The 27,790-nt window shown below is 34.4% G+C and overlaps 1 protein-coding gene across 2 annotated transcripts in view; it reads left to right on the forward strand.

Moving 5' to 3' along the window:
• CD99 (CD99 molecule (Xg blood group)) overlaps window positions 1-24,379 on the forward strand; it is a 59,666-nt gene extending 35,287 nt beyond the window's left edge. Inside the window, exons 6-10 of one of the 2 annotated variants that reach the window (XM_036743485.1) lie at window positions 2,369-2,413; window positions 5,077-5,109; window positions 6,443-6,556; window positions 16,696-16,752; window positions 20,635-24,379. In XM_036743485.1, coding sequence (XP_036599380.1) covers window positions 2,369-2,413; window positions 5,077-5,109; window positions 6,443-6,556; window positions 16,696-16,752; window positions 20,635-20,660 — 275 coding nt within the window. In that variant the 3' untranslated portion in view covers window positions 20,661-24,379. Of the gene's footprint in view, window positions 1-2,368; window positions 2,414-5,076; window positions 5,110-6,442; window positions 6,557-10,166; window positions 12,859-16,695; window positions 16,753-20,634 lie in introns of those variants that run through there. The other variant, XM_036743486.1, reaches the window with a different exon arrangement.
• Window positions 24,380-27,790: the final 3,411 nt, after the last annotated feature.

Here is a 27,790-nt window from a genome sequence, read left to right on the forward strand (position 1 = left end):
AAACAAAGAGCAATAACATTAAAACAAACATATAAGTGAAATGGTAATCTTAAAGACAGGATGTATAGAGACAACTTAAAGCTTACAGTTCTCCTAGAAGCCTGAATGTTGTAACTGCTCAGAACTTCTGAACACAGAAAACAAAGTACCAATCAAATGAATCCACAGATCACCTCAGGGTGGTAGAGGGAGAGGGAAGGAGAAGAAAAAGACACCCTGCTGATTACTTCAAGACACATAATGGTTAAATTTAACACTTCCAATGCCAAACAAAAGTGAGAAATTAAAATGAAGAAAAGAAGTCAAGATAATTCTTAAACCCACCAGACCATAGAAGAGAATGAAATATTTTCCAAAGAACAAGTACATCAAAGATGCAATTCTAAGTCTAGTCACCAATGAAAAATGAAAAAGGCATTTGTAGTACTTCTACAAAACATACTCATGAGTGGATTATTTTCTTTGCAAATACCTCAACAACAGAAATATAGGGAAGTTGTACACAGCAACCAAGGAAGGCATGCATTAAAACAAATGAACAAACCAACAAAAAAAACCAATTACCCTAAAAAAAAAAGAAAAACTAGAAAGAGCATGACTTTTATGGGGTTTGAATAACAATAGAGGGATAATTAAGAGATTTCTGTCTAAAAGTACACAAGGAGACAAGGATACGAAGTAAAATTTAAATAGGTATGATCATGGTGGAACACTTGCCAAAACACCATGCACTAAACTTCAGAACACCATGCCTACAGATTAATCAGTGTTAGTGTTTTTTTTTCTTTTTCTTCTTTTTTGTGTGGAACTAAATTGCAGGGTTTGAGGGAACATAAAAAGGGAGAGGAGAGGAAGACAATAAAGGGAAATATGCATACTCTAATTCAAGTCAATGGTATATAATGAAAAAAAATTCTCATGGTCTCTCAGGAAGAAGAGGGGATACAAGAGAATGGCAAAGAGGTGGCAAAAAGAAGGATTGAAATCTTAATCATTGAAACAGAATATACAGCAGCCAGTGCTGTGATGAGAACCATAGGTGGAAAGTTGGTGTTAGCAGGGAATTCCCAATGGAAGCATTATACACCATCATGACAGTACAAAATTGTAAGAGCTGTCATATCTGAAGAAAGACATTGGAAGATTACATCAATGTCTAGGTAAATAAGCACAGTAGAAAACCTGAATGTCATATTACCCAATTAAAGGAAATAAAAAAATAAACATGAGGAAAGAATTTAGAAAACAGAAACATAAATCCTAGATTCCTTGAAACATGAATCAAAGTCAAAAGGCTGAGATGACCCAAGGAGTCAAAGCAATACAAAGAACAAAATAAACAATTCAACATCAGTCTTTCCTTGGAGAGTCTTTTGAAGAGAAGTCAAAAGCAAGAACTCCATAAGAAAGACCATGTGGAAAATTCTTTGGTTATCTATATGGTATTGTAACTGATGAGGTGTGGCTGTCTCCATCCCTCTAGCTTAAGGTTCATGGGGTATGTGGAGTGTCTCTTAATATGGACCCCAATAATATATCACAGTATCACCCCTCACCAAGGTAAGTGGAGACCTCTCTTCAAGCTGGACTGGCTTCCTTACTCCAGCCTCCTCTAATACTGGCACATCTAGACTACCAAAGAAAGTTAGATAGCAATTAGTGTTAAGATGATAGCAACCTATGATTTAGAGCTGGAAATCTCCTAGTCTAAACCTCATTTTTCATATGAGGAAACTGAGACCAAGAAGAGTTACATTATGCCAATCAACCTTCCATGGCCCCGATTGTGATATGAGGCTTCTGTTTCCCATTTTAGGAGGGAGGGAAGAGATACTGAAATGCAAGGGCTGTGCACAATCTCACCCTAGACCTCTGTGCTTGCTGCCTTCTTTATTCTTAATCCTCTGTTTGTCTCCTAAGTTCTTTTTCTATGCTTGATTCCTTCATACTCTATTTTTTTAACTCTTCATTTGTTCATCTGGCTCTAACTCATGGCCTATCCTGACTTTGCCATGAAAATGTCATTATTTTGAGGTTGATTCCACTAGTACTAACTTTGATCTGACTTCCCCTGCAGACCTAACTACAGCTTGCTTGGGCCTAGCTACCTGTCTGTCATTCACAGTGGGCTGCTAGTCTATCCCTTGGCATGACACTCTGCTAATGTGGCTTAGCCTTTATTAGGTGAGTTTCTTTTAAGCTGATTTTGGCTTTTTTACTGATATCTCTCTCAGAGGGTAATGAAGAATTACAATGTGGGTTATCGCAGATTAATTTTTTTTATTACTATATGAATTACAGAACATAGAATAATACGCAGATGTACAAAATATCTAATTTGGCAATTCTAATTTTTCCCCTTTTATAGGTGGCATTACAGATGATGATCTCAATGGGCATGGTCACGCAGGAGGTATCATGAATATTATTTATTCCAGTGTTTCCTTGCAACTTTAAAAATTTTTGTCAGTCAGCATTTATTGAGCGCCTCTCTTTTTGCAAAGCATTGTGGGGAAACTATAAATAAAAGAGAAGATAGTTCTTGACCTTCAGTGGGGTTATATAGTCTAATATTTAGAGTGTAGCATGCTAATTCATAGTCTCTTCTTCTGGAGATCAGACATTTGCCAGCAAGTAGATTTGAGAATGAAAGGCTAATCCTGTAGATGTTCACTATTGTCTTCCTTCTTTACCATTTTCACCCATAACCATCACTGGTGACTAGTAACTGTTAACAGGGTATAAGCTCCATGAATAAGATTATACATTTAAAATGTTTAGGTTCTCCTCAGGAACAAATAACAGGAAGAAAGAAAAAGAAATGGAATAAGAATAGACAACATACAAACAAAATTTTATCTTCTTTTGTAAATGATATGATGGCATACTTAGAGAAACCTAGAGAATTAACTAAAAACCTAGTCAAAACAATTACACATTTATCAGAGTTGTAGGATATAAAATAAACTCACACACAAATCATCAGCATTTCTATAAATTACCAACAAAACCCGGCAGGAAGAGATAAAAAGAGAAATTCCATTTAAAATAGCTTTAAACAGTATAAAATAGTCCAGAACACACACAGGAATTATATAAACACAATTATAAAATACTTTTCACATAAATAAAGTCAGATCTAAATAATTGGAGAAATATTAATTATTCATGGGTAGCCTGAGCCATTTTAATAAAAATGATAATTCTGCTTAAATTAATTTATTCATTTAGTGCCAAGCTAATCAAAGTACAAAGAATTGTTTTATAGAACTAGAAAAAATAGTAAAATTCATCTGAAAGGATGAAAGGTCAAGCATATCAAGGGAATAATTTTTTTAAAAAAAGGTGAAGGAAGAACTCAAACTATACAAAGCAATAATCATCAAAATAACTTGGCACTGGATAAGAAATAGAGACATTGATCAGTAGATTAAATTAGATCAATAGAATAGATTAGATACACAATATACAGAAGTAAATGACTACAGTAACTTAATGTTTGATAAACCCAGAGATTCCAGCTGTTGGAGCAAGAACTCACTATTCAACAAAACCTCCTAGGAAAATTGCAAAACAGTTTGGCAGAAACTAGGCATAAACTAACATCTCACACAATATACCAAAATAAGCTCAAAATGTATGTATAATTTAGACATAATATTTGAAGCAAATTCAGGGAGCATGGAAAAAAATTGCCTGTCAGACCTCTGGAAAAGGGAAGGGTTTATGACTGAATAAGAGAGAGAAGATCATGAAAGGTAAAATGGATAATTTTGATTACATTAAATTTAAAGGTTTTTGCACAAATGAAATCAGTTCAGTTAAAATTAGAAGGAAAAATGGAAACTGGGGGAACATTTTCATAGCAATTTTCTATGATAAAGGTTTCATTTCTTAAATATATAGTGAACTGAGCAAAAGTTATTTTAAAAAAATAAGAACCATTCCTCTATTGATAAATGGATATGAACTGTTTTCAGAAAAAGAAATCAAAACTATCAATAGTCATATGAAAAAAATGTTCTAAGTCACAAATAATTAGAGATAAGCAAATCAAAACAACTTCGAGGTATGCTTTATACCCATAAGATTAAAGGAGATAACCATCAATTGGGGAATGACTGAACACATTGCAGTATATGATTGTGATGAAATAATGTACTCTAAGAAATGGTGAAAGGGATGGTTTCAGGAAAAAACCTGAGGACTTAGAAACTAATTCAACATTAAGGGAACAGAATTAGGAGAACATTGTACATAGAAACATACTGTAATAATAATCAGCTGTGAAAGACATAGCCATTCTGATTAATACAATGACAATTAATTAATTCATCACAATTCTGAAGGACTCATGATGAAAAATGCTGTCCATTTCCAGAGAGAGAGAACTGATGATCTTTGAGTGCAGACTGAAGCACATTTTTCCCCGAGTGGAGGAAAGGCTGGAGGAAGGGAGAAAATTTGAAACACTTATGTATGTGGGTGTATATACATACACACACACATATATACATACACACACATACATACACATACACACAAAACCAATCCAGTTATGCACATTAGTCTCTTCTTAGAGGAAAATAGTATATAAATTTATTAGGTAAATTGCTTGTGTAATATTCAAAAGATAAGAAATGGAAATTCATTAATTAGGGTGAGTAAATATTTTAAAGATTTAAAGATTAAAGCTCTCAAGTTTTGTATGGGTTATTTTTCAAAGTTCTGTTAGAGATAACTAACTATGTGATTATGTTTAAGTCACTTAAACTCCGAGCCTACTTTTTTTCTTTGTTAAAATGGGTGTAGCATTTGTACCACCTGTTTTCCAGGGCTATTTTAAGGAAAGTTCTTTGTGAACGAATGGTAAATGTAAGTTATCATTCTATTCATCTTTCGGATATATAGTTCCATTCAGTCATTCATATTGAGAAGAAGGTATGCTATAAGTATATGCTAATTTTTAACTTTCTAGAAGGTGATTAATATCTTGCATGTTTTTTTCTTATTAATTTTTTTTTAGAAGTATATATATAATATGCATATTTTAATGTAGATTTTATTGTTTTATAGGTTCTGATGATAGAAGTAATGACGAGACACCTGGTATGTATGCAAAACTTCAAGTATCTTTGGGTTCTCATCCTCTTACATTGTGACAAAGCAGGCAAAATGACACAAACTTTATATGGTCACTGAGAATATTTGTTAACTTTCTCTATTCCATAAAACAATTTATTACATTGTGATGTGTCCTGAAGTATGGAACCAGCCTTTCACTTAGGACCTACAAGAAGGGGAGACTCAACATCTCTCAAGGCATCCCACTAGACATTTGGATAGCTCCAAGTGTTAACAAGTTTTTCCTGAAATAAAGTCTAAATTTTCCTCTTTGGGTTCTAAATTAACTTCATAAAACTTATATAACTTATTTAGACAAGTATAAAATCTTAGGAATTCCATGTAAAAGTGAAGCTTTATTTTAAACACTTTGAAATTATAAAATAAAAACGGACAGGCTTTTAATGGAGATAAGACTATTCAAAAATGTCTGAAAAACTCATTAAGATGTCACAGGAAAGAAAAACTCAACACACGTGCAGCTTTGATGAATAGAATGGCATGACAAAAGTAATATAATTTGTACTATTGCCTCCCATCACCTCTGTGCCTGTTGTTTCTTTTTTTATTTTCCCACTATTTTCTTTTGTCTTTTGTCTTCATTCTGTCTTTTTTTCTTTCTGTTTTTCCTCTCCTTTTATTGTGTTTCTATCTTTCTCTTCCTGACCTTTCTGTTGTTTCTAAATTTCCTTCCTTGACCTCTCTTCTGTCTTTTTCCCCTCCTTAACTATCCATGATTTGGCTATGTTTGGATATGTTTTTAAAGTTATAATTTATTGTATAAAATTTAATGGTCTTAAAACAAAAAGGCGATTTTTTTTAAAAAATTTGTCTCTCAAACAGTGGGTTTTTCTTTGTACATGTCTCTTGACAGATTTTCTCCTGTCGAGTCAGTGATCCTCACTGCAAAATGAGTTCTAATACTTACATGAAACTAGGCAATATAGGTCTTACCATTATTGGTACTGATCATAATCCATCTGTGCCTCCTCATCCTAAATATTTCTTGCTAGTATTTCTTTTTCCATAGATGTTTCACAGGCGGTCTAATATGCTGGAGTCCTTCCTCTAGGTCTTTTTACATTTCATGGGTAGCAGGACTGCACTTGAGCTCTTTGTTATCCTATGACTGACTCTTCTCCTTTTCTTATCTCTTTCCTTGATGACTTTTTTTGGGCATTTCTTGTGCACAAGTCATCATTAGAAATGTGTAACAGCCTATTTGGGTCTATCATGCTTTTCTCCATTGACTCTTTGGTCAACTTTGTGCTTATAATAGAATTCTATAAGTTGATTTTTTTTCCTTTTCTTTTTGCAGCTGATTCCCCTGGAGTAATATCTGGAATTGTAAGCGCTGCGGTTGTGGCACTAGTAGGAGCTGTATCCAGTTTTATTGCTTACCAGAAAAAGAAACTCTGCTTTAAAGGAAATGGTAAGGTTTACCATTAGATATTTCTGTTTTTATCACAAATAAGAAACTTGTCCTTGGCTGTTTTTCTTCCTATAAAAATGTCGACCAATGGCAGCTAGGTGGCATAGTGCATAGAGTATTGGACTGGGAGTCAGGAATCCAAAGTTTGTATCTTACTTCAGTTGCTCATTAGCTGTGTGACATGTGAGCAAGTCACTTTACCCATTTAACCCCTTTCAGCCTCAGTTTCTTAATCTTCATCCCCATAAAATGGGGATAATAATAGTACCTACCTTGTGGGGTTACTGTGAAGATTGAATGAGATAACATGTAAAAATGCTCTGGAAACCTTAAAGTGCTATATAAATGTCAGCTATTTTAACATCATCCAGCATTTATTAAGTACCTACTATGTGCTGGGCACTATGGAGAAAATGTAAAAGTACAGTTGAAATTACAGCTTGCTAAATGGCACTATGCCTCCCCCAAGTCTTTTCAAGAATTTCTGTGTTGTTTTCCCAAAGGCAATGAAAGAGCACTCATTTTAGGTAGTCTCCTGGATTGTTCATTACCAATACCCATCACTCATTTAAGATATTTGTGTTCAAATGAATGTACTGACTGACAAATTCAGGAAATGACTCTATTCCTTCAATGGTGGGAGCTGTTTCCCTTGACATTCTCTGTGGTCATGTGTTCTTCCCTCTTTCAGAGAAGAGATGAAATTAGTTTCTGTCCTCCAACAGACTCATTTTAACATTTTTTTTGGATTAGAGTGTCTTTTTATTTTTTGTAAAGCCAATTAGTGGATGACTCATCTGAAGTGTTTTTCAACATCAGCCAGTCTGACCAGAGTTTCTTCTTAGGTCCAAAATCAAGTCTCCTTCAGGTGACAATCTTCCTTGGACAAGTACCAACCACGTTGCCTAACAGTGGACATAGCATCATGTTAGCATTAGGCGATCATCTCAGGCCCCATGTTTTAAAGATGAACAAATCAGACCTCAGAGATCAAGTGACTTGCTCAGCCACAAAGATCATTTATTAGTGGTTGAGTTTAGACTGAAACTAGTCTTGTGCATTTTCCACTGCAAACACGCTTCCTGTATTTGTAAAAGCTGATAGCTTGGGTTTATTTGGAATTCAATTGAAGTAAATATATCTACTTTCTAGAAATCATTTTTTCACCTTTGTTGAATTGTGTCACTGAGCAGATTCTGCTAGTGTAAGAAAATTTGATGGCTTATTATAGAAAAAACTTGAAGTTTTATTAGTAATTCTGAAATTCTTAAAATAGTTCTCCCCCCTTCATGCAACGTACACACAACCTTATTTTTTAAGACTTCCAGACAATACTAAAGTATATATAGTGTTACATATAGAAGTCTCTCTGCCTTTAGTTTGGAAAAAAATTGCAGAGAAGCTAAAATGTGTTTCTGAAAAAGGAAAAATACTGATCTTTTGTATGTAATATATTAACCTCTGAAAGGTTGCAGGGACATTTCATGAAATTAAGACAAAGAAATTTGTGAAAGTGTCTAAGATTCTAAGTGGGTTATCCTTAATTAGAAACATGAATTTTGGATTTGAAGTAAAATTTTGCTCTTTTCCCCAGTCTTTGAAAAAAAAGAGTTTCTTGGGGGAGGGGGAACAAAGCTATTACTCATTCATCGTCTGTACTGGGACAGGGAGAAGGTGAATAAAGGGAAAGTTCTGATGGAGAGCCATTTACTTGACTAGAAACAGAAAAAAAAATGATGCTTTTAGTTGTATTAGCTAAATCCTCAAAAAGAAACTACCAGTGAGTTATTTAAAAAGAAGGATGGGCCATCTAGGTGGTGTAGTGGAGGAAACAGAAGGACTTGCAGTCAGGAAGACCTGAATTCAAATTCTGCCTCAGATCCTTAATCAGCTGTGTGAATCTGAGCAAGTCAGGCTCTCAACTTCAGTTTCCTCATCTGTAAAATCAAGATAATATCTTCAAACTTCCAGGATTTTTGGTGAAGATCAAATGAAGATATACATATATATGAATATATATACACACACAAACACACATACATACATATGCATACATACATACTTACACACACATATAAATACACATACACATACAGTGTTTTACAAACCATAAAATCCTATGTAAATGCGAGCTATTGTAATAATGTTAGAAATTACCCTTTTTAGGTGAAAATTGAAAAGAATTTAATTGAATGTATTGTCTGGATTTCAGTCCTCGTGAAATCTAGTTCAGTTTTAATACTTGTAAAACAAATTATACTTATGATTCATCTTACCTTCGGAACCTAATTTTATCTTAAACATGAATGAAAAATAACTGGCAACAGCAATAACAGTAGCTGATGTTTGTAGAGTGCTTTAAGGTTTGCAAAGCACTTTGCATATACTGGGTGCCTCATTTATATTCAAATTAATCAGTATTAGCCTTTTCACTGTCTCTGTTATTGAAAGCTGATTTTAAGCTGCCTAGAACTAGTAGCTAATTGAATATTTGGGTTTTTGTTTTATAATGGGGGAAGGAAAATTTGTGTTCTACTTCTTGGAGATAGAACGGTTACATTTTCTACCTATGTGGGCTTTGGCAAGTCTCATTACTTCTTTGAGCCTCAGTTTCTTCATTTGAACAATGAAGGCATTTGAATTAGATGGCTTCTGTGGTGCCATCCACCTCTACATCTATGGTCCTACAGCTTTAGAAGAATTGTCCTGTATAGTTTACCTTAGTCTCTGCCACCAATATGGTGACATAAATCTAGGAGGTGAATTATTAGGGCTTATATTAAGATAACATGCAGAATATGAAACTTCATATTAATTTATTAAATTTATAACAAAGAAGTATATCTCAGAAAAAGTCCAAATAGGAGGTAGTGTAATTTGTAACACAAGATGACAGTTGGCACCTACAAATGTGCAAAACTTTCCTCTGATTGCTTGTAAAAATTATTGCTTTGTGCTAATGTCTTAAAATGAATTTGAAAGATAAGTGTCTTGTGCAATTTTAATAGGGTTAGAGAATACATGTTTTGAATGTTTTAGCTATTAATATATTTATACTGCCCTTTTGGTCTTTATTTGCTGTCTCTGTGATGACATCTGTGTAGCTGAAATCATTGATGTTTGCTTTTAGTGACTGATTGAGATTTCTCATCTACTTTGTGGCTGATTCTATACTGACAAGTCTTGACTTTTGCAAAGTGTTCATGCTATTGTCACTTGGCATTTGTGTTGCTTTCCCATTGTCTGGAATGACTGATTTTTGCAATTCACTGGTGACCTAACTGTGGTCCATTTGGTTTTCATAGAAGGCTCCACACTCTAATTTCAGAGGTCTGTTAATAGCTGTAAAGCTGGCTTTTTTTTTTTTTTGCCGTGCATGTATGTGTTGGTTTTTACTAGAAAGCTTCTGATTCTTGCTATATAGTTTCTAGCTATCTTCATCTAGGCTACAATCTTTATATATGTATATTTTTTCTCCTTTTTTTAAGCCCCAAACTATAACTTTTTAAGCTATGGGCTCTATTTTTGTTGAATTGTGAAAAAGTGAAAATCTTAGCAACCATATCAGAAGTTTTGAATTTTTTTTCTTTTTTTTAACCTTCCATTTCAGATGAGCAGAAGATCTAGGAATGAGAAAAGAACAACTGTCAAGTTATGACTACAAGATCAACCAGATATAATTATTTTTCCAATAAAACTGAGGCCTCTTCCCTCTTCCTTATTTAGCCATGAAAATAAAGCCTCTCATCCCACAAAACCAGAATAAGCATTGAAAGGACATTGCCTTCATCCCCTAGTAGATTTCTTACATAGTATTGAAGAAAACCAGAATTCTCCTAAGAAATCTATATATTTTTTCTTCTCTACAACTGATAGGAAGACCAAAAGATCAAGAAGAACCTGAAAGTTTGGTCTTACCTCTGATTTTTGTGAAATGAGGACTGAAGTCTACTTTCTATTATCTTTTAGTTTCTGAATCATCCTGATTATTATTTTAAGTCAGTACTTTTATGGGGCCAAGAGCTGACTCCTAGAAAACATGGCAAAGTCCTCTTCACCTCCACCAAACCCAATACTGCCAATAAATTTGGCTACAGCATCAGGAGACTGAGCTATCCCTTCCTTCTAGTGTCTTAGACATTAAAAATAATTATTGAAGGGATTGAGCCTTTCATCCAGTTGTGAAGGATTTTCTTTTCAGATCTTTCTACTTCAGTTGTTATCACTGTGAGTTTTAAAATGTTTTCTTGGACATGGTTTGTTCTTCTTGAAGTGAATTTTATGTCTATGAATTTAGCAGTTGTCTGAAGTTCATTTAATTTGTTTAGTAACAAGTATCATGACTTATAATGATGATGTTTTTCAAAGGATTTAAGTCAGATTACACTTAACATCTTAGACCTTCCTTTCCAAATCTTCACTTTATGTCTTTCTTTAGTGACATCTGAGTACATTTCTCTTAGCAACTTCCTTAAATGATCTCTGTTCTTGGTTTCTCTTTTATTTCTTAAATTCTTCCAAATTAGCAAACAAAATGATGCTGTAGGATGAATTACTTTTCCAAGGATCACGAAGGTCATCTGTCTTATTTTTATACTCTTCAAAGTCAAGTGTAGTTATCTTTCCTGGTGAGATGAAGGTGCCCTTGAAGTTGTGTATTATTTGATAGTGATGTGGACTGAGATATATCTTGTTATGATGACTGAGGTAAAATAGGGAGGGTGTTCTTTTAATGCAGATTTTCACCCTTTTGCAGTATTAGTTTGTGAGCAACAGTTACATGAGTAGAATTCTGTCTATACCTTTTTTCATCTTTGCACCATAGAAACATTTTAGTGAAATGGCTGATAGACTTCTCCTTTCTGATAAAACCAAATCATTAGCAGGAATTTGAATTTCTCTCTGAATATCCTAAGTTAGTGTTTCTCAAAATGTGATGGGCTAGTCAACATTTATTCTTACTGGGTAAATCAAAGGCAAGTCCAAAATACAAGTTATGCAAAAAAAAAAAGATTTCAACTGATTATTATAGTTAGTATTCAAATCTATATTTTAAAAAGCTCAAAAATCAGCACTTTAAAAGACTGTGACTTAGTCTTTTTATTTTTTGGTTATTGCAGTGAAAAGCTGGAGCAGGTAGGGATAAATGTTGGCTCAGATCATTTGTTGTGCCAGTATAGGTTTTGAATGAGATCTTATAGTGTAATGACTTCACATATTAGTTTTGTTGGCCTTTTTTGAGCTTTACACAATTGTTAGCAGCTTAGACTCATGTCTGATAACAGGTCAAAATGAATGGTTAGGTAAAGTGCTTTGTAAACTTCAAGGCACTGTGTAAATGCCAGGTGCTATTTTTAAAAATTCTCCTATTGTTCCAGAATTAGGTCTCATTCTTTTCTAACATATTCTCTAATTTCAGACCTCTTTTAGTAACATTATTCTCTTTGTGCCCTGGTCACTTCAAAATTAGCAGTATTAAAATACTATATGCTCTCATTTTCACTAAAGTTATAATTCATGAGTCTTAGTATTTTTAACTGAATTCTGTTTGCTGTAGATTTAATTTTTTGTTAATGATAGATAGAAATCATAAGTGTGCAGTTTCTGTTCACCTGATGATTTGTAGATGAAAATTGAGGTTAATAACTTTCCTTTAAATACAAATGGATTCTCTATGATGTAGCTTTGTTATAAGCCAGTTAGTCTAGTCTTGGGTGCAAGCCACATGCTTATGTTTCAATAAAGATTAATTCTTTCAAATATGAGCTATGTTGCCTCCATTTGCACAGGTTTAGAAATCAATTTCCTGTTTATATGCCCTGTAGTTGCCTTTTGAATAGATGCTAACCACCATGGCCAACAAAAGAAATTACTTCCTGCACTTTTTTTTTTTACAAATCTATTTTAGCCTTGCATCTGTGTATGTAATTTTTCTATTGGAACTTTATAACAGTTAGCATTGAAGTCATTCAGTGTCTGCGAGGACACAGAATTGCACTTAATGGTTTACCCCTTTGGAGCATAGTTTGGCCCTTTTTAAAATGAAGGGGATGGATCAGATGACCCCTAAAATCTGCCTTCCAGATTTTTGTACATGATCCCATAAATTATCTTTGTATTTTAGTTCAGAGGTACATTGTGCTCCATGAATGCTTAATCTTGGGAAAGTGCGGTTACTAAAGTATTTTAACCACTAAATGTTTAATTCTACTAGCTTATAATCAATTTAGATTTTCTTTTAAATAATTTTGTTACTTTGTTAAACTTTTTTCTTATATAGCTAATAAAAAGTTTGACTTGTATTTTCATTTAAAAAATTAGCAATGAAATAAAGATTTTACATTGTCTTCCATATTTTGAGTACTGTTGAACTGTACTGTAAGTTGGAGATTAGGTTATTCTGGATGCATGTAGTATAGTGGTTCCTAATGTGTATTTTTCCACAAACCCCTTTCATCTCTCCTATCCCCCACAAATATGTGTTGTGAAACCCCAGGGTAACTCAAATTACTAATCATAGCATTTTTTACAATGTACTGCTTAAGGCTCCACTAAAGAATCTTTAACATGACCCCCTTGGATCACTGGCAGATTCCCAAGTAATTTGTCAACCACTAAGTGGGAACAAAAAATAGTGTATACCTTTTGATGCCGTCACCCTAATTTTTGATCATTATATGCTTCAAACTTCAGTGGATTTTGGCTCTTATTGATATGAGCATTGACTTCATACACACACACACACACACACACACACACACATTTCAACTCATTCACACTGTCTCATCTTGTGTCATGTTTGTACATTTCTTCCTGTAAATCCTCTCTTAACACATGTGCCCATGAGTCTGGACGCTTCTCTCTAGGTTTTGGGCTTCTCTTATCCCTTCTTTACAGTATAGGTCTTCCCACCTCCTCATCTAATAACATTTATTGATTATATTCCTTTTACCACCTTGTGAGTAGAATTATCATCAGTGATATGCTCAGCATTCACTTCTCCTTTGCCATTTGAATCGTCTTCAATTTTGATTCTTCTGAGATTGGGTAAAGCGGCACAATGGATAAAATGTGGGACCTAGAGTTAGGAATATCTTAGTCAAATATGGTCTCAGATATTTACTAGCACTGTCTGCCTCAGTTTCCTCATCTGTAAAATAGAGATAGTACTAGCTCCTACCTCGTAGGATTGTCATGAGGGTCAAATGAGATGATATTTGTAAAGCACTTTGCAAACCTTAAAGCACTATATTGCTGCTAGCTGTCATCATCATCATTCTAGAGTTCCATAGTTGGCAGCAATTGGTAGAATCATGGAGTTAAAGATTTTTTATGTCAGGAAGGAACTTAAGATAATTAAAAGCTTTTTTACCATTTGTCAGATGTAGCTCTACTCTCTAGAATGAAAAAACTTCAAGGGTTTTTCTGAGTGTTTTTTAATTTGCTTCCTTGCCCACTCTCTCCAGATTTTCTATTTAATTTGTAGTACTTTATATCTTCAGATATATCATCAGAAGGAAAATCTCCATATTTCTCTTCTTTTACCTCCATATTTTCCATTTCTTTTGCAGCCCTTCACACATTTAAATGTATTGAGTACTACAGATTTTTTTTTAAAAAAATTCATTTTAGGGTCAGTTAGGTGGTGCAGTAGATTGAGCACCAGCCCTGAAGTCAGGAGGATCTGAGTTAAAATTCAGCTTCAGAAAATTAACACTTACTAGCTGTGTGACCCTGGGCAAGTCACTTAACCCCAATTGCCTCATTTCCCCCAAAAAAATTCATTTTAGGGACACATGGTACATATTTATGAAAGGTAGTGTGGAACATACCAGATTTAGAGTCAGGAGATCTGAATTCAAATCTCAGCTCGAACAATTATTAGGTTAGTAATGAAAGATGAATCATTTAGCTCCTCTGAATTTCTTTCTTCATCTGTAAAATGGTGAATTATGCCTAATACAATGAACCTCAGAAATTTGTTAGAAGGAAAGTACTTGGTAAAAAATAAACCACTATACGAGTGAACATAACTACTTTATTATATTTAGTGACAGGAGTCTGGCTCTATAAAGGTTTATACTCAATATGTAATCCTCATGAATTTCCCTAGGAATTTCAGGGGTGTGTATGTATGTGTGTGTATACATGTATACATACACACACATACATACAGAGACACACTGACATATACACACACATGCAATTTGTAGGATTTTGAATCTTAGTTTAGCCCTCTGTAAAATGAAGGGGTTGGATTACATGATTACTAAGTCCATCTTCCAGCTATAAATCTATGATCCTCATGAATTATCTCTCTATTTTGGTTAAGTTGCCTTAATGCACTGTGAATGTTTAATATTGTGACAGAGGGATTACTAAATTATTTTAACCATTAAATATTTAGTTCTACTGGTTTATAATCAATTAAAATTTTCTCGAAAGAATGTTATGTTACTGACTTAATATATGTATGTATGTGTATATATACTCATCTACATATATATTTCCCTAGGGCTTCAAAGTTTTTGAAAATTGTCGATTTAATTGTAAAACAAGTAGGCTTGGTGACCTTTTCTCTATGCATCTTAACTATCTTGTGATTTTGATTTAACAAAACTCCTGGGGAGAAGAAATATATCCCTGTGTTTTCGCACCATAGCAGCTCTGTTTGAAGGTGGGGGTAGGCTTGAAGCAGGAAGGAAAGGAAGACTAGAATGAATTTCCCGTGCCCTATTCCCATGGATACCAGGAATGTTTCCCTCCTGAATTTTCACCCAATTGTCATCTGGTAAAGCCTGGAGCATAGGTGGTGAACACAGTCTGGACATGTGATTGGGTTGCTTTTTTATGTGTGTATATGATTTAAAAATACATCAAGGTAGGTTACTTTATACAAGTAATATAAGCTTCTTGAAAAAAGGAATTCTATACATGTAAAATACTACATGGATAGGGACCTGGACTGGTCTTGTGATTTCATTGATAAAAGGAACTCCCAAGTGAGAACACTCTCTCCACAAAAGCAGGTTGGTTCTTTCTCTGAAATTATAGACTTAGAGAGTTGCCTGGGGATTTTGAGAGGTTAAGTGACCTGTCCAGGGTCACACAACCAGTACATATCTTCTCCCTACTGTCAAACTCTGGTCTGACCAGCAGCTTCTAACTGCCCCCGAGAAAACCAGCACATTGTCCAGCAGTTAACTACCACCCCTGTTCAGGGAACACCTGGCAAAGCTAACCCCAGGACATTTCTGCAACCTTTTTTTTCTGTAGCTCCTCAACAGTCCTCTTCTACAGCTCAGCAGTTCTGTGTATCCAGACTGTATGCCCTCCTGCTTTTTCTCATTACTATGCCTTACAAGAACTCCCTTCTTCCCTTCCTCCCAGGGCATCCCTATCTGAATAAGGTGTTGTGTTGTCCCAAATTGCAATTCCTCAACACTGATTAAATGCCAAACTTTATTTACTGATTGCCTAGTTGGTCTGAGTTTTTCCAGACTGACATTAGCTCCAAATCCCAACTCTATCTACTATGTCATGCTGCCATGACAATATAACTTTTTTAATTCAGATGACACTGCTTAAGAATTTGCTGTAATTCACTCAGGGACTAGACTGAAGTTTCTATTCGAACCATTAAAAAATGCGTAGGTCAAACTACAGGCATATAACTGGTTTAACTTATAGAGAACATTGTCTTTTGTGTATAGTAGATGCTTGTTTTCTGTTTATTTCACATTATTCCTGTCTAAAAGTGTGAGTCCGGAAACCTTTAAAAGGCAAAATAGTCTTGCTGCTCTTATTAACCTCCCTTATGTATACTTGGAAACAATGACTGCATTTTTATATTCATATATACATATATATATGAATACACACACACACATAAAATTTTGACTCTTTATTAATCCAGCCTGTTCTCCCTGCCAAATGGTTTCAATTGTTGATGTGCGTTCAGAGCAGTTTTATCTGTGGGAAAAGAAATTAAACTTCATTTAATCAAAAATATCTTTTAAAATAAATTCACAAATAACAACAACAAACCGATTCTATTAGCACTAAAACAAACATTATTCAGGTTGAGAAAGAGTTTTGGGACTGGTTTGATTGACTACCTCATATGTTCATTCTTTCAGAAGATCCAGAGAATGTTAATATGGATAGTCATCATGGAGCCAACACAGAACCACCTGGTAAGAGAAAAGACAAATTAGGAGAATTTATGGAGTATTCTGTAACTTTTTTTTAAAGCTTACCATATGGAAAATTATCTATATCTTGAGTCTCCTGATAAGAAAATAGTTTCATTATATATCTTTCTACTCTCCTTTTTACCATTCCTATGGTTTTGTGTTATTTAAAGTAATTCTAATGTATCTCATGCCATAACCAGATTGTAAACTCCTCAAAGTTAGGGACTATCATTTTTCATCTTTGTACTCTCCGAACCTCGCACATTACTCTGCAGGTAGGAATCATAGGATTTTAGCGAAGTAAAGGGATCTGAGAGGCCTTATAGTATCTTCCTATCTTTTTACACATGAGGAAAGTAAGGCTGAGTAAAGTAATTCATTCAAGATCACACAAGTGATAACAGAGCTGAGATTTAAAGCAGTTCCTTTGATGCCCAAGTGATTGCTTTTTCTGTTGCTTGAGACTGCCAGCTCATGTCAATGAACATTTATTGAATACAGGTCCTATGGGTCATTTAATTAAAAAATCGTCCTGGAAAAGATAATTTACCAAATGACTGACTGCTCCTCTAAAATGCATCCTATTTGCTATTTTCTTATGAAGATATCCATTAATCAAGCAATAAACAATCAATTAGTATTATTAAGTGCCTACTGTGTGATAGGCACTGGGCTGGGTGTTGGGGATACAGGTGCAAAGAGTGAAACAATCTCTGATTGCAAGGAGTTGATATTCTTAAGTCTTTCTTGTTGCTTTTGATTTTTAAAATTTTATTTATTTGTAACTTATGAAACAAAGCTAGCATTTCCATAACAGAGTAGGGTAACACAGTAACATAACAAGGTAGAATAAAAAAAGATGATTGCACATGAAACTGCAAATCTACTTTATTTTATTTTTAATTTATGAAATAAAGCAAGCATTTCCATAAGAGAGTAGAATGAGACAGTAACATAACAAGGTAGAATAAAAAGGATGATTGCACATGAAAATGCAAATCTATTATATATAATTTGCTATTCTTCTAAATGTATAATAAAGCTATCATATAAATTTCTTTTTCCCCTTTACCCCGCTACCCTAGTGTTGGCTATCATTAGACACAAATATGTATATAAATTGTTCTATGCATACTTTTATTTATAAGTTCTTTCCTTAGATGCAGACCTTTCCTAGGTCCTTTGCAGTTAATTTGGGTATTTATAATAGTCAAAATGATTTAGTCACCCAAAATTGTTCTTAAAACACTATTGCTACTACATTATACAACGTTCTTGGTTCTGTTCATCTCTCTCTTCATTTTTTCATTCAAATCCATCTATGTTTTTTAAGATCATCAAGCTCCTCATTTCTTATAGCACAGTAGTATACCACAACTTGTTCAGCCATTCTCCAAATGATGGGCATCCCCACAATTTCCAGTTCTTTGCCACCACAAAGAAAGCTACTATAAGTATTTTAGAACATAAAAGTTCTTTTTCTTTTTCCCTAATCATCTTTGTAAATAGACCTATTAGTGGTATTGCTGGGTCACAGGGTATAGGCTTTTTAATAACTCTTTGGGCATAATTCCAGATTGTTCTCCAAAACGGTTGGATCAGCTCACAGATCCAGCAACAATGAACTGGTGTCCCAATTTTTCCACATCTCCTCCAACATTTGTCATTTTCCCCTTCAAGCATTTTAATCAATCTGGTAGGTGTAAAATAATATCTCAGGGTTGTTTTAATTTGCATTTTCTAATCAATAATGACCAAGTTTTTCAAAGAGACTTCTTAGCACCTGGGTGAGGTTCTGGGGCGAGTGAAGCACGGGAGCCCCTGAGATATAAGTCGATTCAAATAGGAGAACTGATCACGGAGACGTTGGATGACTTAATTTTTTGTAATATTTAGTGCAAAGCTCTAAATACGCTGATAATATATAGTAGTTGCCACAGTAGTAATAGCTGTAGTAGTAGGAGTAGTAACAGTTGTAGTAGACCTAGGAGAAGAAGTAGCAGCAGCAGTTGTAGTAATAATGATAATAATAGCTACCATTTATATAGCCCCTACTACATGCCAGATACTATGTTAATTGCCTTATACATTTTACTGCATTTTATCCTCAAAACAACCCTGAAAGGTCAGTGCTATTATTATCCCCATTTCACAGTTGAGGAGACTGAACCAAACAGGGGTTAAGTGACTTGGCCAAGGTCACACAGCTAGTGTGAGGCACCCCTTGAACTTCACTATTCCTGACTCTAGGCCCGGGGCTCGATCTACTGCTCTACTTGGCTACCATTTGATTGCATGTTTCAATAAGATACAAAAATATATTATTCTAGAATAATGTTGTAGTTTTTGTGGATTTTTGACAAAATGAAACACCAAAGTGTCACTGTCTACCTTAATCTTCTTAGTATAATTGTGCATGAAGGTTCATTTTCATGTTTAAAATTTTTCTTTCATTAAAAATATGGAGAGACCACTTAAGTATTCATGCTACTTTTCTCTGACAACAGCATTCTATAATAAAAAAAAATTAATGACCATATCCTTAGCACATATATTTGCTCATATGCTGAAATTGACCAGTTTGCAAAAAAATAGGTTTAATACACAAAGTTTCAAGTAAATGTCATCAGGATATATGTTTCCCTCAAGACTTAGCTCAAATTATACAAAATTTCTTTCCCGGACTCCCCCAGTACTAATGTCTTCCCTTTGCGATTACCTCTGATTTGTCTAGTAATACCTTATGAGTCACTTTATAATTTTACTTCTGCTACCTTTTACAACAATCTTTTATAATTTTTTAAAGTCTTGAATATTTTTCTCCTCAAGTAAGTCCCATTATCTTCTTTTTGTTGATCTGCAGTAGATAAGAATGCCAGGCCTGGAATTAGAAAGACTCATCTTCCTAAATTCATTTCTGTCTTCAGAAACTTACTAGCTGTGTGACCCTGGATAAGTCACTGAACCCTGTTTGCCTCAGTTTCCTCATCTGTAAAATGAGCTGAAGAAGGAAATGGCAAACCACTCCAGTGTCTTTGCCACAAATGAGCTCACAAAGAATTGGACACAACTGAGAAATGACTAAACAACAAAATAGTTTCTACATATGGTTCTTGGCACACAGAGGATTTTCTTGGCTCCATGTTTTCATTTTTACTTTGAGCTATAGGGAAATAATATTATACCTTAGCTCCTTTGTCAAGTACTCAATTGTAGCAACATGGTATAAAAGAATGGATTCAGGACTGGACTAGGAGTAAAAATACTTAGGTTCAAATCCAACTCTTTAACCTTGGACCAGTTACTTAGAATCCCCAAGGTTCCATTTATATATTTTTAAAATAGTGGGATATAGAGACCAGACTCAATAATTCTAATAGTTCTAATATCCTATTTTATTGTAAGGGTAATTCACTGCATCATTTTAATTTTTGTTTGCAACCTTGATCAAATATAGTGTAATAGCAATAGCTCGAGTTAACATGTAATTCAGTTACACGTCTGAAAATTCAAGCTTTTAAGAACTGAAAAAAAACTTTTTTTAGTTACTTACTCAGTTGCTTATTCAAGAAAATGACACAAAAATAGAGACTGTTTAATATTTGACTTTTGTCTCCAGTGCCTAAGATCCATACTTCTTGTTTGGTTCAACACTCTTCTCTTCCACTCTACACTAAAACTGTGATTTCATCTCATGTTGACAGTAACCAAACTTGTCTTTTTGACATTGGTTTTTCTTTTTATATCTTTGCCTATTTAGCTTATCTATCAAGGTCTTTCATTTTTTCAGAAAGCATTCGAAAATTAATATAGTGAAGATGTTTGTTTGTATTGTGTGTTTTGGGAGATACCAATAAAAATATTTGTTTTTTCTTTTTTTAGTGCAACGAACACTTCTACAGAAATAGTCTTATCCTGGGTGAGAAAACAAAGATGAACACAATGGGATTAGACTACTTAACTGCCTGAAACAACACACCTTAGAGGGGCAGGAGTTACCAAGCTGCATGAAAATTAATTCTACCGGGTTGTTTGTGAATATGACATTTAAAAACCACTTGGAAAGTGGTTTGACCTGTACCACATGTGATTAATTAGCTACCATTTAAAACGTCTCCATTTTAAGAATAAGGAAAAAATTCTTTGAAGTGAAATTGAACCCTTTATCCAATACGATGGCCTTTATTATGTGTAAATACATTAGATTTTTTAGTAGTTTTCACCTCTCCATAAGGAAATAAGGAAGTCAGAAAATGGTTATCTTCTATTCATTACCATACATTCATGATTATTTCCAAATTATATCACAATTAAACATATCAGTAAATAAGGAACTCAGTGATCAATTTGTGAGATACATCTCTAAGACATTCCTTCAAAATTGATTTTCTTAATTTATTTTTGCTGTCAGAGTAATACCTAAGTAGGAAAATGTGCCATTTCGTTTGAATTACCTATAGTTTAGTGACTTTGAAGATGGATTTAGAACAATTACAGAAGTTAATATTCTGAACTTCACCTTTTTTTGGTCTTTGAGAGAAATAAGGAACTTAGTGAGCTCATCAGCTCCCGTGAGTCTAGTTATCTCTATGTTGATGATTTCCAGATGTATGTATCCAGTCGTAGTCTACAATCTCACATCCCCAAATGCCTTTTGGACATCTTGAACTGAATGTCTCATAAACATTTCAAACTAAATATGTCCAAAGCAGAACTCATTATCTTTCTTTCCCAAGTCTCCCCTTTCCAAATTGCTGTTATTACTCTTGAATGTACTACCATCCTCCCAGTCACCTAGGCTTGCAGTTTCTCTGTTGTTTTATATGGCTTTCTTCTACTTTTTACATATAACTAAACCATTTCCATTTTTTTCCACTTCAGATTTATATTTTCCTCACTCACATAGCCACCATTCTAATTCAGGCTTTCATCATCTCTCACCCAGACTATTGGAATAGCCTTCTAACTGCTCTCTCTATCTTGTGTGTCCCCATTTTAATCCATGGTCTACTCAGCTGCCAAAGTGATTTTCCTGACAAGCAGGTCTGACACCACCTCTCTCTCTCTCTCTCTCTTTCTCTCTCTCTCTCACACACGCACACGCACACGCACACTCTCCCTCTGTCCCTCTCATACACACGCACTCACGTGCACACACACACACACACACACGCACACATACTCTCTCTCTCTCTCTCTCTCTCTCTCTCTCACTCTCTCAATAGATTCTAGTGGCTCTATTACTTTCAGGATCAAATATAAAATCCACTTTTGAATTTAAATTTCTTGATAAACTGTTCCCTTCACATCTTTCTATTTTAAATTTTTTTTCTATTTTTTATACTTTACTCTCCTCGAATCATTCTGTGATCTACCTATGTCGTCCAATGTTATTGTTCCTTAAAGAACACTCCATCTCCCACCTCTTTGCCTTTGAACTGCCTGCCCCGCCCCCATGCCTGGAATGTCCGCCTTCTTCAACCTTAGAATTTTGTTGGGTTTTTTTTTACATCCTTCAGGACTGAACTCCAATTCCACACTCTGCAGGAGGGCTTTCTCTCCCCCACCCTCTTCCTCTCTCATATCTTTTATATTCCTAGTTACTTAGATCTTGTCTCCCCTGTTAAAATATCCACCACTTTTTAGCCTTTCTTTGTATCCTTAGTCCTTAAGATTATTTTTCACCTGATCTCTATTCCTTTCATCTCCTTCTTTCTTTTCGTTTATTCCCAAAATGTAATTGGGCCAGATCATAAGAATACAATGCTCTCTAGGTGTGTAATTATTGTAAAGTGTGTCCTAGATACAATAGTTAAAAAGTTTGGTGAAATAGTGCAGTTTTACAAAATGAGTTAATCATTCTATGTGAATGGTTGGGTATTGGATGAAGTTGTTTTTATATATATATATCTATACACACACACACACATATATATGTATGTATATATATACACACACATATATATGTATGTATATATACACATATATGTATATATATATACACACATATATATGTATGTGTGTATGTATGTGTGTGTATATATATATATATATATACATACACACACACATATGCTTTATGTCATATAGTAACCCTCTTAAAAGCTTTCTAAGCTTTGGGATAAATTGAACTTTTCAGGTTTTACCCCCTTGCTAAGCATAAACCTGTGAACATTAAAATGCAGCAATCTAGGATGATTCATACAGAACAAAGTTTTAAATGTATTTTTAGGATGATTGATGAAAAGTTAAAGAGGATTTTAATGGTCTATTTTTTTAAATTGCCAAGGTTAATAAACTTTTCTACATTTGGAAAAAATTAGGATTTTTCAGTGTATTATTGCTATTTTCACTATATTCCTGGTAGGGTCCACATGATGGGAAGTTCTTACAGTGTCATCCAGATGAAGTATGATTCCAGTGTGTTACACTTAATGTAACCACTGGTGGTTAATGTTATTTATGCTGTCTCATGTCAGATGTCACCAATAAAATTCACATGCATCCTTCTCATGTGAATATATTACAATCAGACCTACATGTAGTAATATTGTTGTTTGTTGTTCAGTCACTTCAATCATATTTGACTCTTTGTGACCTCATTTGGGGTTTTTTTTGGCAAAGATACTGACGTAGTTTGCCATTTCCTTCTCTAGTTAATTTTACAGAAGAGGAAGCTGGAACAAACAGTATTCAGTGACTTGCCCAAGTTGACACAGCTAGTCAATGTCTGAAATGGAATTTCGAAGTCAGGAGGATGAGTTTTCCTGATTCCAAGCCCGGTGTTCTATCTACTGTGCCACCTAGAAGCCAGTAGTAATATGGTTTAGTAGAAAGAGCATTGGATATAGTCAGAAGGCCTAAGCGTGTTTCTTGACTTTGCTACTTTCTAGTTACATAATGTTGGATAAATCAGTTAACCTTTCTATTAGGAGAGGATGTTGAGCTAGGTGATGGATGAATTTCCTTTTGATTTTAAAACTTAGGAATTATCTTCACTTAAAAGTACCTCTTGTTAGGATGAGGCCAGTGGATAAGTATATGTTGATCTTGATCCTAGATCCCTCCCATTCCTTATTCCAGCTAAATTCATAAATCTTTGCTATTATCACTTGCTATATTTGGCTTTTTTACAAGGATGCTCCCATCCAAGGTGCTTGCCTATGACCAAGACCTGACTAGAGTCACCCACACTTCCACTAGGCCTGGTTTTGAGTAATTGATACTGAATGAGTGAGTGAAGGAAGTTCATTTTCAAGGCATTCATGATGAGAATTATTCTAGGGTGTGTTTTTTGCATTTGAGTTATTCCTTCAATATTCTATACAGCTTCATAATTTTTGAATGTGTGAAATAAGGAAAATAAATGAGACCATTAATTATTTAGTGTTATCAGGTACTTGTCATCAACCTCATTAAAATTCAGTGTCTTAACATTAAGTAGCATCTTCTGCGTCATTTTGGCTTAGCATTTAGCTAACAAAAATGCTACCTATCTATGGATGAATAATGCCAAACAAATCAAATTTCTGCAAGGCTTTGACTTAAATTGCATCTTTTCCCAGTTGTGAATCTGTCTCATATCCATGAATTGTCTTGTTTTTTAATAAAAACATTCATAAAGCTATTTGGTGCGTTTGTGGGTGTTTGTGGAGGATTCGTTCAACAATAATTACACAGCATTTGTATGATACGTATAAAAATCTTTTTCATTTAAGCAAAAGTAGAGAGAACTGAAGTATAGAATCACTGCTAACAAATAAGAACTTTGGGAAGGAGTAAATATCTCAAGTTATGAAACTGTCAATAGTTTGCCCTTAGCCTTGGAAAATATTTCACATTAAATTGTTGTTTTGACAGAAACTCCTGGAGAATGCTACATAGTTCATTTCATAAGCCTGTTGTCTTCTTCAGAATTAAGTTTTTGAAGTGCCAATATGGTGATTGGTTGGGTTATTAATTTTTTTCAATAATTACAAAAATATTTCCTATTTTGCTTTGAAAGTTCTGTGCACATGAAGTGAATTGTAAATCTGTCTTTCAAAGCTGCTGTATTCCTGTTAATCTTTTAACTAAAAACATGTAGGCATATTTTACAAATCAGAATAGTTTTATACTGGTATGCAAATTAACAGGGACAAAGTAAAATAAATTTGCTGACTGATAAAACTAAAAATGTTTTACATTAATAAAAGGTTTCCAATATGTAATATGTATTCCTTTTTCTACAATCATTTACCTCACATGATTTAACACTGAGTTCCCAAGATTTTGACACATTCTTAAATTCTTCATCATGAAGGTGATGTAGTAAAAGCTTCTTAAAACTTCTTAAAACTGTGTGTCACAACTGCACATGGGGTCATTTGACTGAATATGGGGGTTGCAAAAAATTTGGTAACAGTAAAAGGTTTCTGAACATGCAACAACTACAAAAAATTCAAAATCAAGCATAACTAATCTGAGTTGTTTTTGGCAGTATTTGCCCATGTTGCATTGTGCTACTTCACTGCAGCCTTGATTCTGAACACACAGCATGCACACTTTGCACTGTGCATGCTGTCATGCCATGCAACACCAATAAACACTTCCAGAAACAATTCAGCTCAGATTCGAGACTATTATATGTTATGAATTGTGTTTTTACCATACATACAAAATTTTCAGCTCTTAAAGAAACATAATAGTTTAATTACAGAAAATAAAACTTTTAATATTTTCCTAACATCTCTCCTCAGCATGTGTCAAATTTGTACATCTTTGCGTTGTATTGTGTTAGAATGTTTGATTTTAAAAATTGCTGTTACCTCCTTTTACAGAAACGTAAGTGCTTAATTGCAGCAAGCCTTTTAATAATGTCTCCACCATCACTGCTAATATGTGGATATAAGTGTGAACATTGGTTTTTTAAATTAAGCACAAACAAATGTAATTTCATAAACTAAAGTTAGTATTTACTTGAGAAATTATTAGCAATATTTATATTTAAGGACAAAAATATTTTTGATTATGCATAAGTGGATAAATTTAGGCAGAAGAGAGAAAAATACTGATGACAATGTGGCGGAGTCTTCACTACCAGGTTGTAGTAATTGATAAGAATAAATTGACAAGAAAAAGAAGATATGTCGAATTATTTTTGCAATATGGATTTTCTTCTAATAATGATGACAGTGTGGAAAAACCTCTTTGCTTAATTTGTAGTAAAGTTTTGGCTACAGAGAACATGAAACCAGCCAAACTAAAAGACATCTTAATACCAATCATGCAGCATATTGCAATAAACAGAAGGAATATATTGATCTACTTTTAAAATCTTCAAGTAAAGAAAAACAATGTTTTTAGAAATTTGTTACTGTTGATGGAAAGCATTTACTTGTATCTTAAGAAACTTATTTATTTGCATAAACCAAAAAGCCCTACACAATAGGTGAACTCATGTTATCTGCTGTTATTGGAATATCAGAAATAGTTCATGGGAAAACGTATGGGCATGAAATTCTTCACATTCCTTTATTGAATGATAACTGTTTCCAAAAGAATTTCTGAAATTAGTAATGACCAATTCCAGCAGCTTATTTCCAGGCTTCAGCCAAAAGATTGCCATTCAGTTAGCTAAAGCAACTGATATTTAGAACATGAAACAGTTGTTACTTTATGTAAGATATGTTTATGAAGGAAACATACAAGAGAAATTATTGTTTTATTGCCCTTTGGAAGGGCACACATGTAACAACAATGTTGCTAGCTGCTGCTGTGGGGAGTGAAACACCAACAACACCAGCACACAGAAGGGCTGCCAGCACAGGTTCTTTAATCTGCTTTTCTAAGGAAAGCAACTTTAAAGGTTAACAGTCTCACTTTAATCAAACATACATACATAATTCACTTAGTTCAGGGGGTAATGCCAGCACCCTGAACTTCAGAGGAAATACTAACAAATTACAAACAGAAAATATCAACAGATCAAATAACAAACCAGTAGATGGGCTTCTAGTTTTCTGCCCAACATCTCAGTGTACAGTTATCAGGGAAGCACCAACATCTGGATTTTCAAGCAGCGGGCTCCAGTGGCTACCCAGAGTCTTGTCTGGTCAAATCACATGACACTCTTCCAGTGAGTGAGAGCCCCAAACAAAATGCTAACCTCTGAGCTTATATACCCTGTTCAGGGTTAAAAGGCATCACAACCATGGGACTCAAACCTATATGAAGTAGGCTTTCTTACTTCTTAAGTAGGTCATCAAAGACTCTTGATTTAATCAAAGAAACAAAGGCCAGACTCATCATAGGCACTTGATTACTTTAGCATTCTAAAAGAGAAAAACAGTTTAAAAAAAAGTCCCACCTTAATTACCATTACAATATAAGAGAAGAAGATGTATATCTTTAAGGGAATGAATTTTTCACAAATGAAGGTTTAGAGTAGAAAAATTGCATTGATGTCTGTAATGATGGTGCTGGAGCAATGATGGGGGAGAATGTTGGATTTGTAGCAAAAGTTAAAGCTGGTGGCAATGAACATATCACTTTTACTCACTGCATGATCCATCGGGAGGTACTCACAGCCAAAAAAAAATAATCACCAGAGTTAGATGTGCTTCACGATACTGTCAAAATCATTAACTTCATTAAATGCTGTCCCCTCAATAGTTGTTTGTTTTCAAACCTTTGGAAGGTGTATCAACAATCCAGCTAGCAGCTTCTGTGGGGGTGTAAGATTTACCAACAACCAGCACCCAAAAAGCTGCCAATACAGGTCCTTTCGATCTGCTTTACTTAAGGAAAGCAACGTTAAGGGGTAATCAATCTTACTTTAATCCAGCACACAAATATCATTTGCTTAGTTCAGGGGAAAAAACAGCACCCTGAATTACAGACCAAATACAATCCAACATCTGGGTGTACAGCCAGGGAGCTCATTATAATGGCTGGCCAGAGTCACGTGCCACTTCTGCTGTGGCTCAGAGCTCCAAGAGAGGATGCTAACCTGTGCGCTTATGTATCCTATTCAGAGCCCAAAGGGCCCTGACCTCAC

The sequence above is a fragment of the Trichosurus vulpecula genome, chromosome 2 (assembly GCF_011100635.1).
Source record: "Trichosurus vulpecula isolate mTriVul1 chromosome 2, mTriVul1.pri, whole genome shotgun sequence".
NCBI classification, from domain to species: Eukaryota; Metazoa; Chordata; class Mammalia; order Diprotodontia; family Phalangeridae; genus Trichosurus; species Trichosurus vulpecula.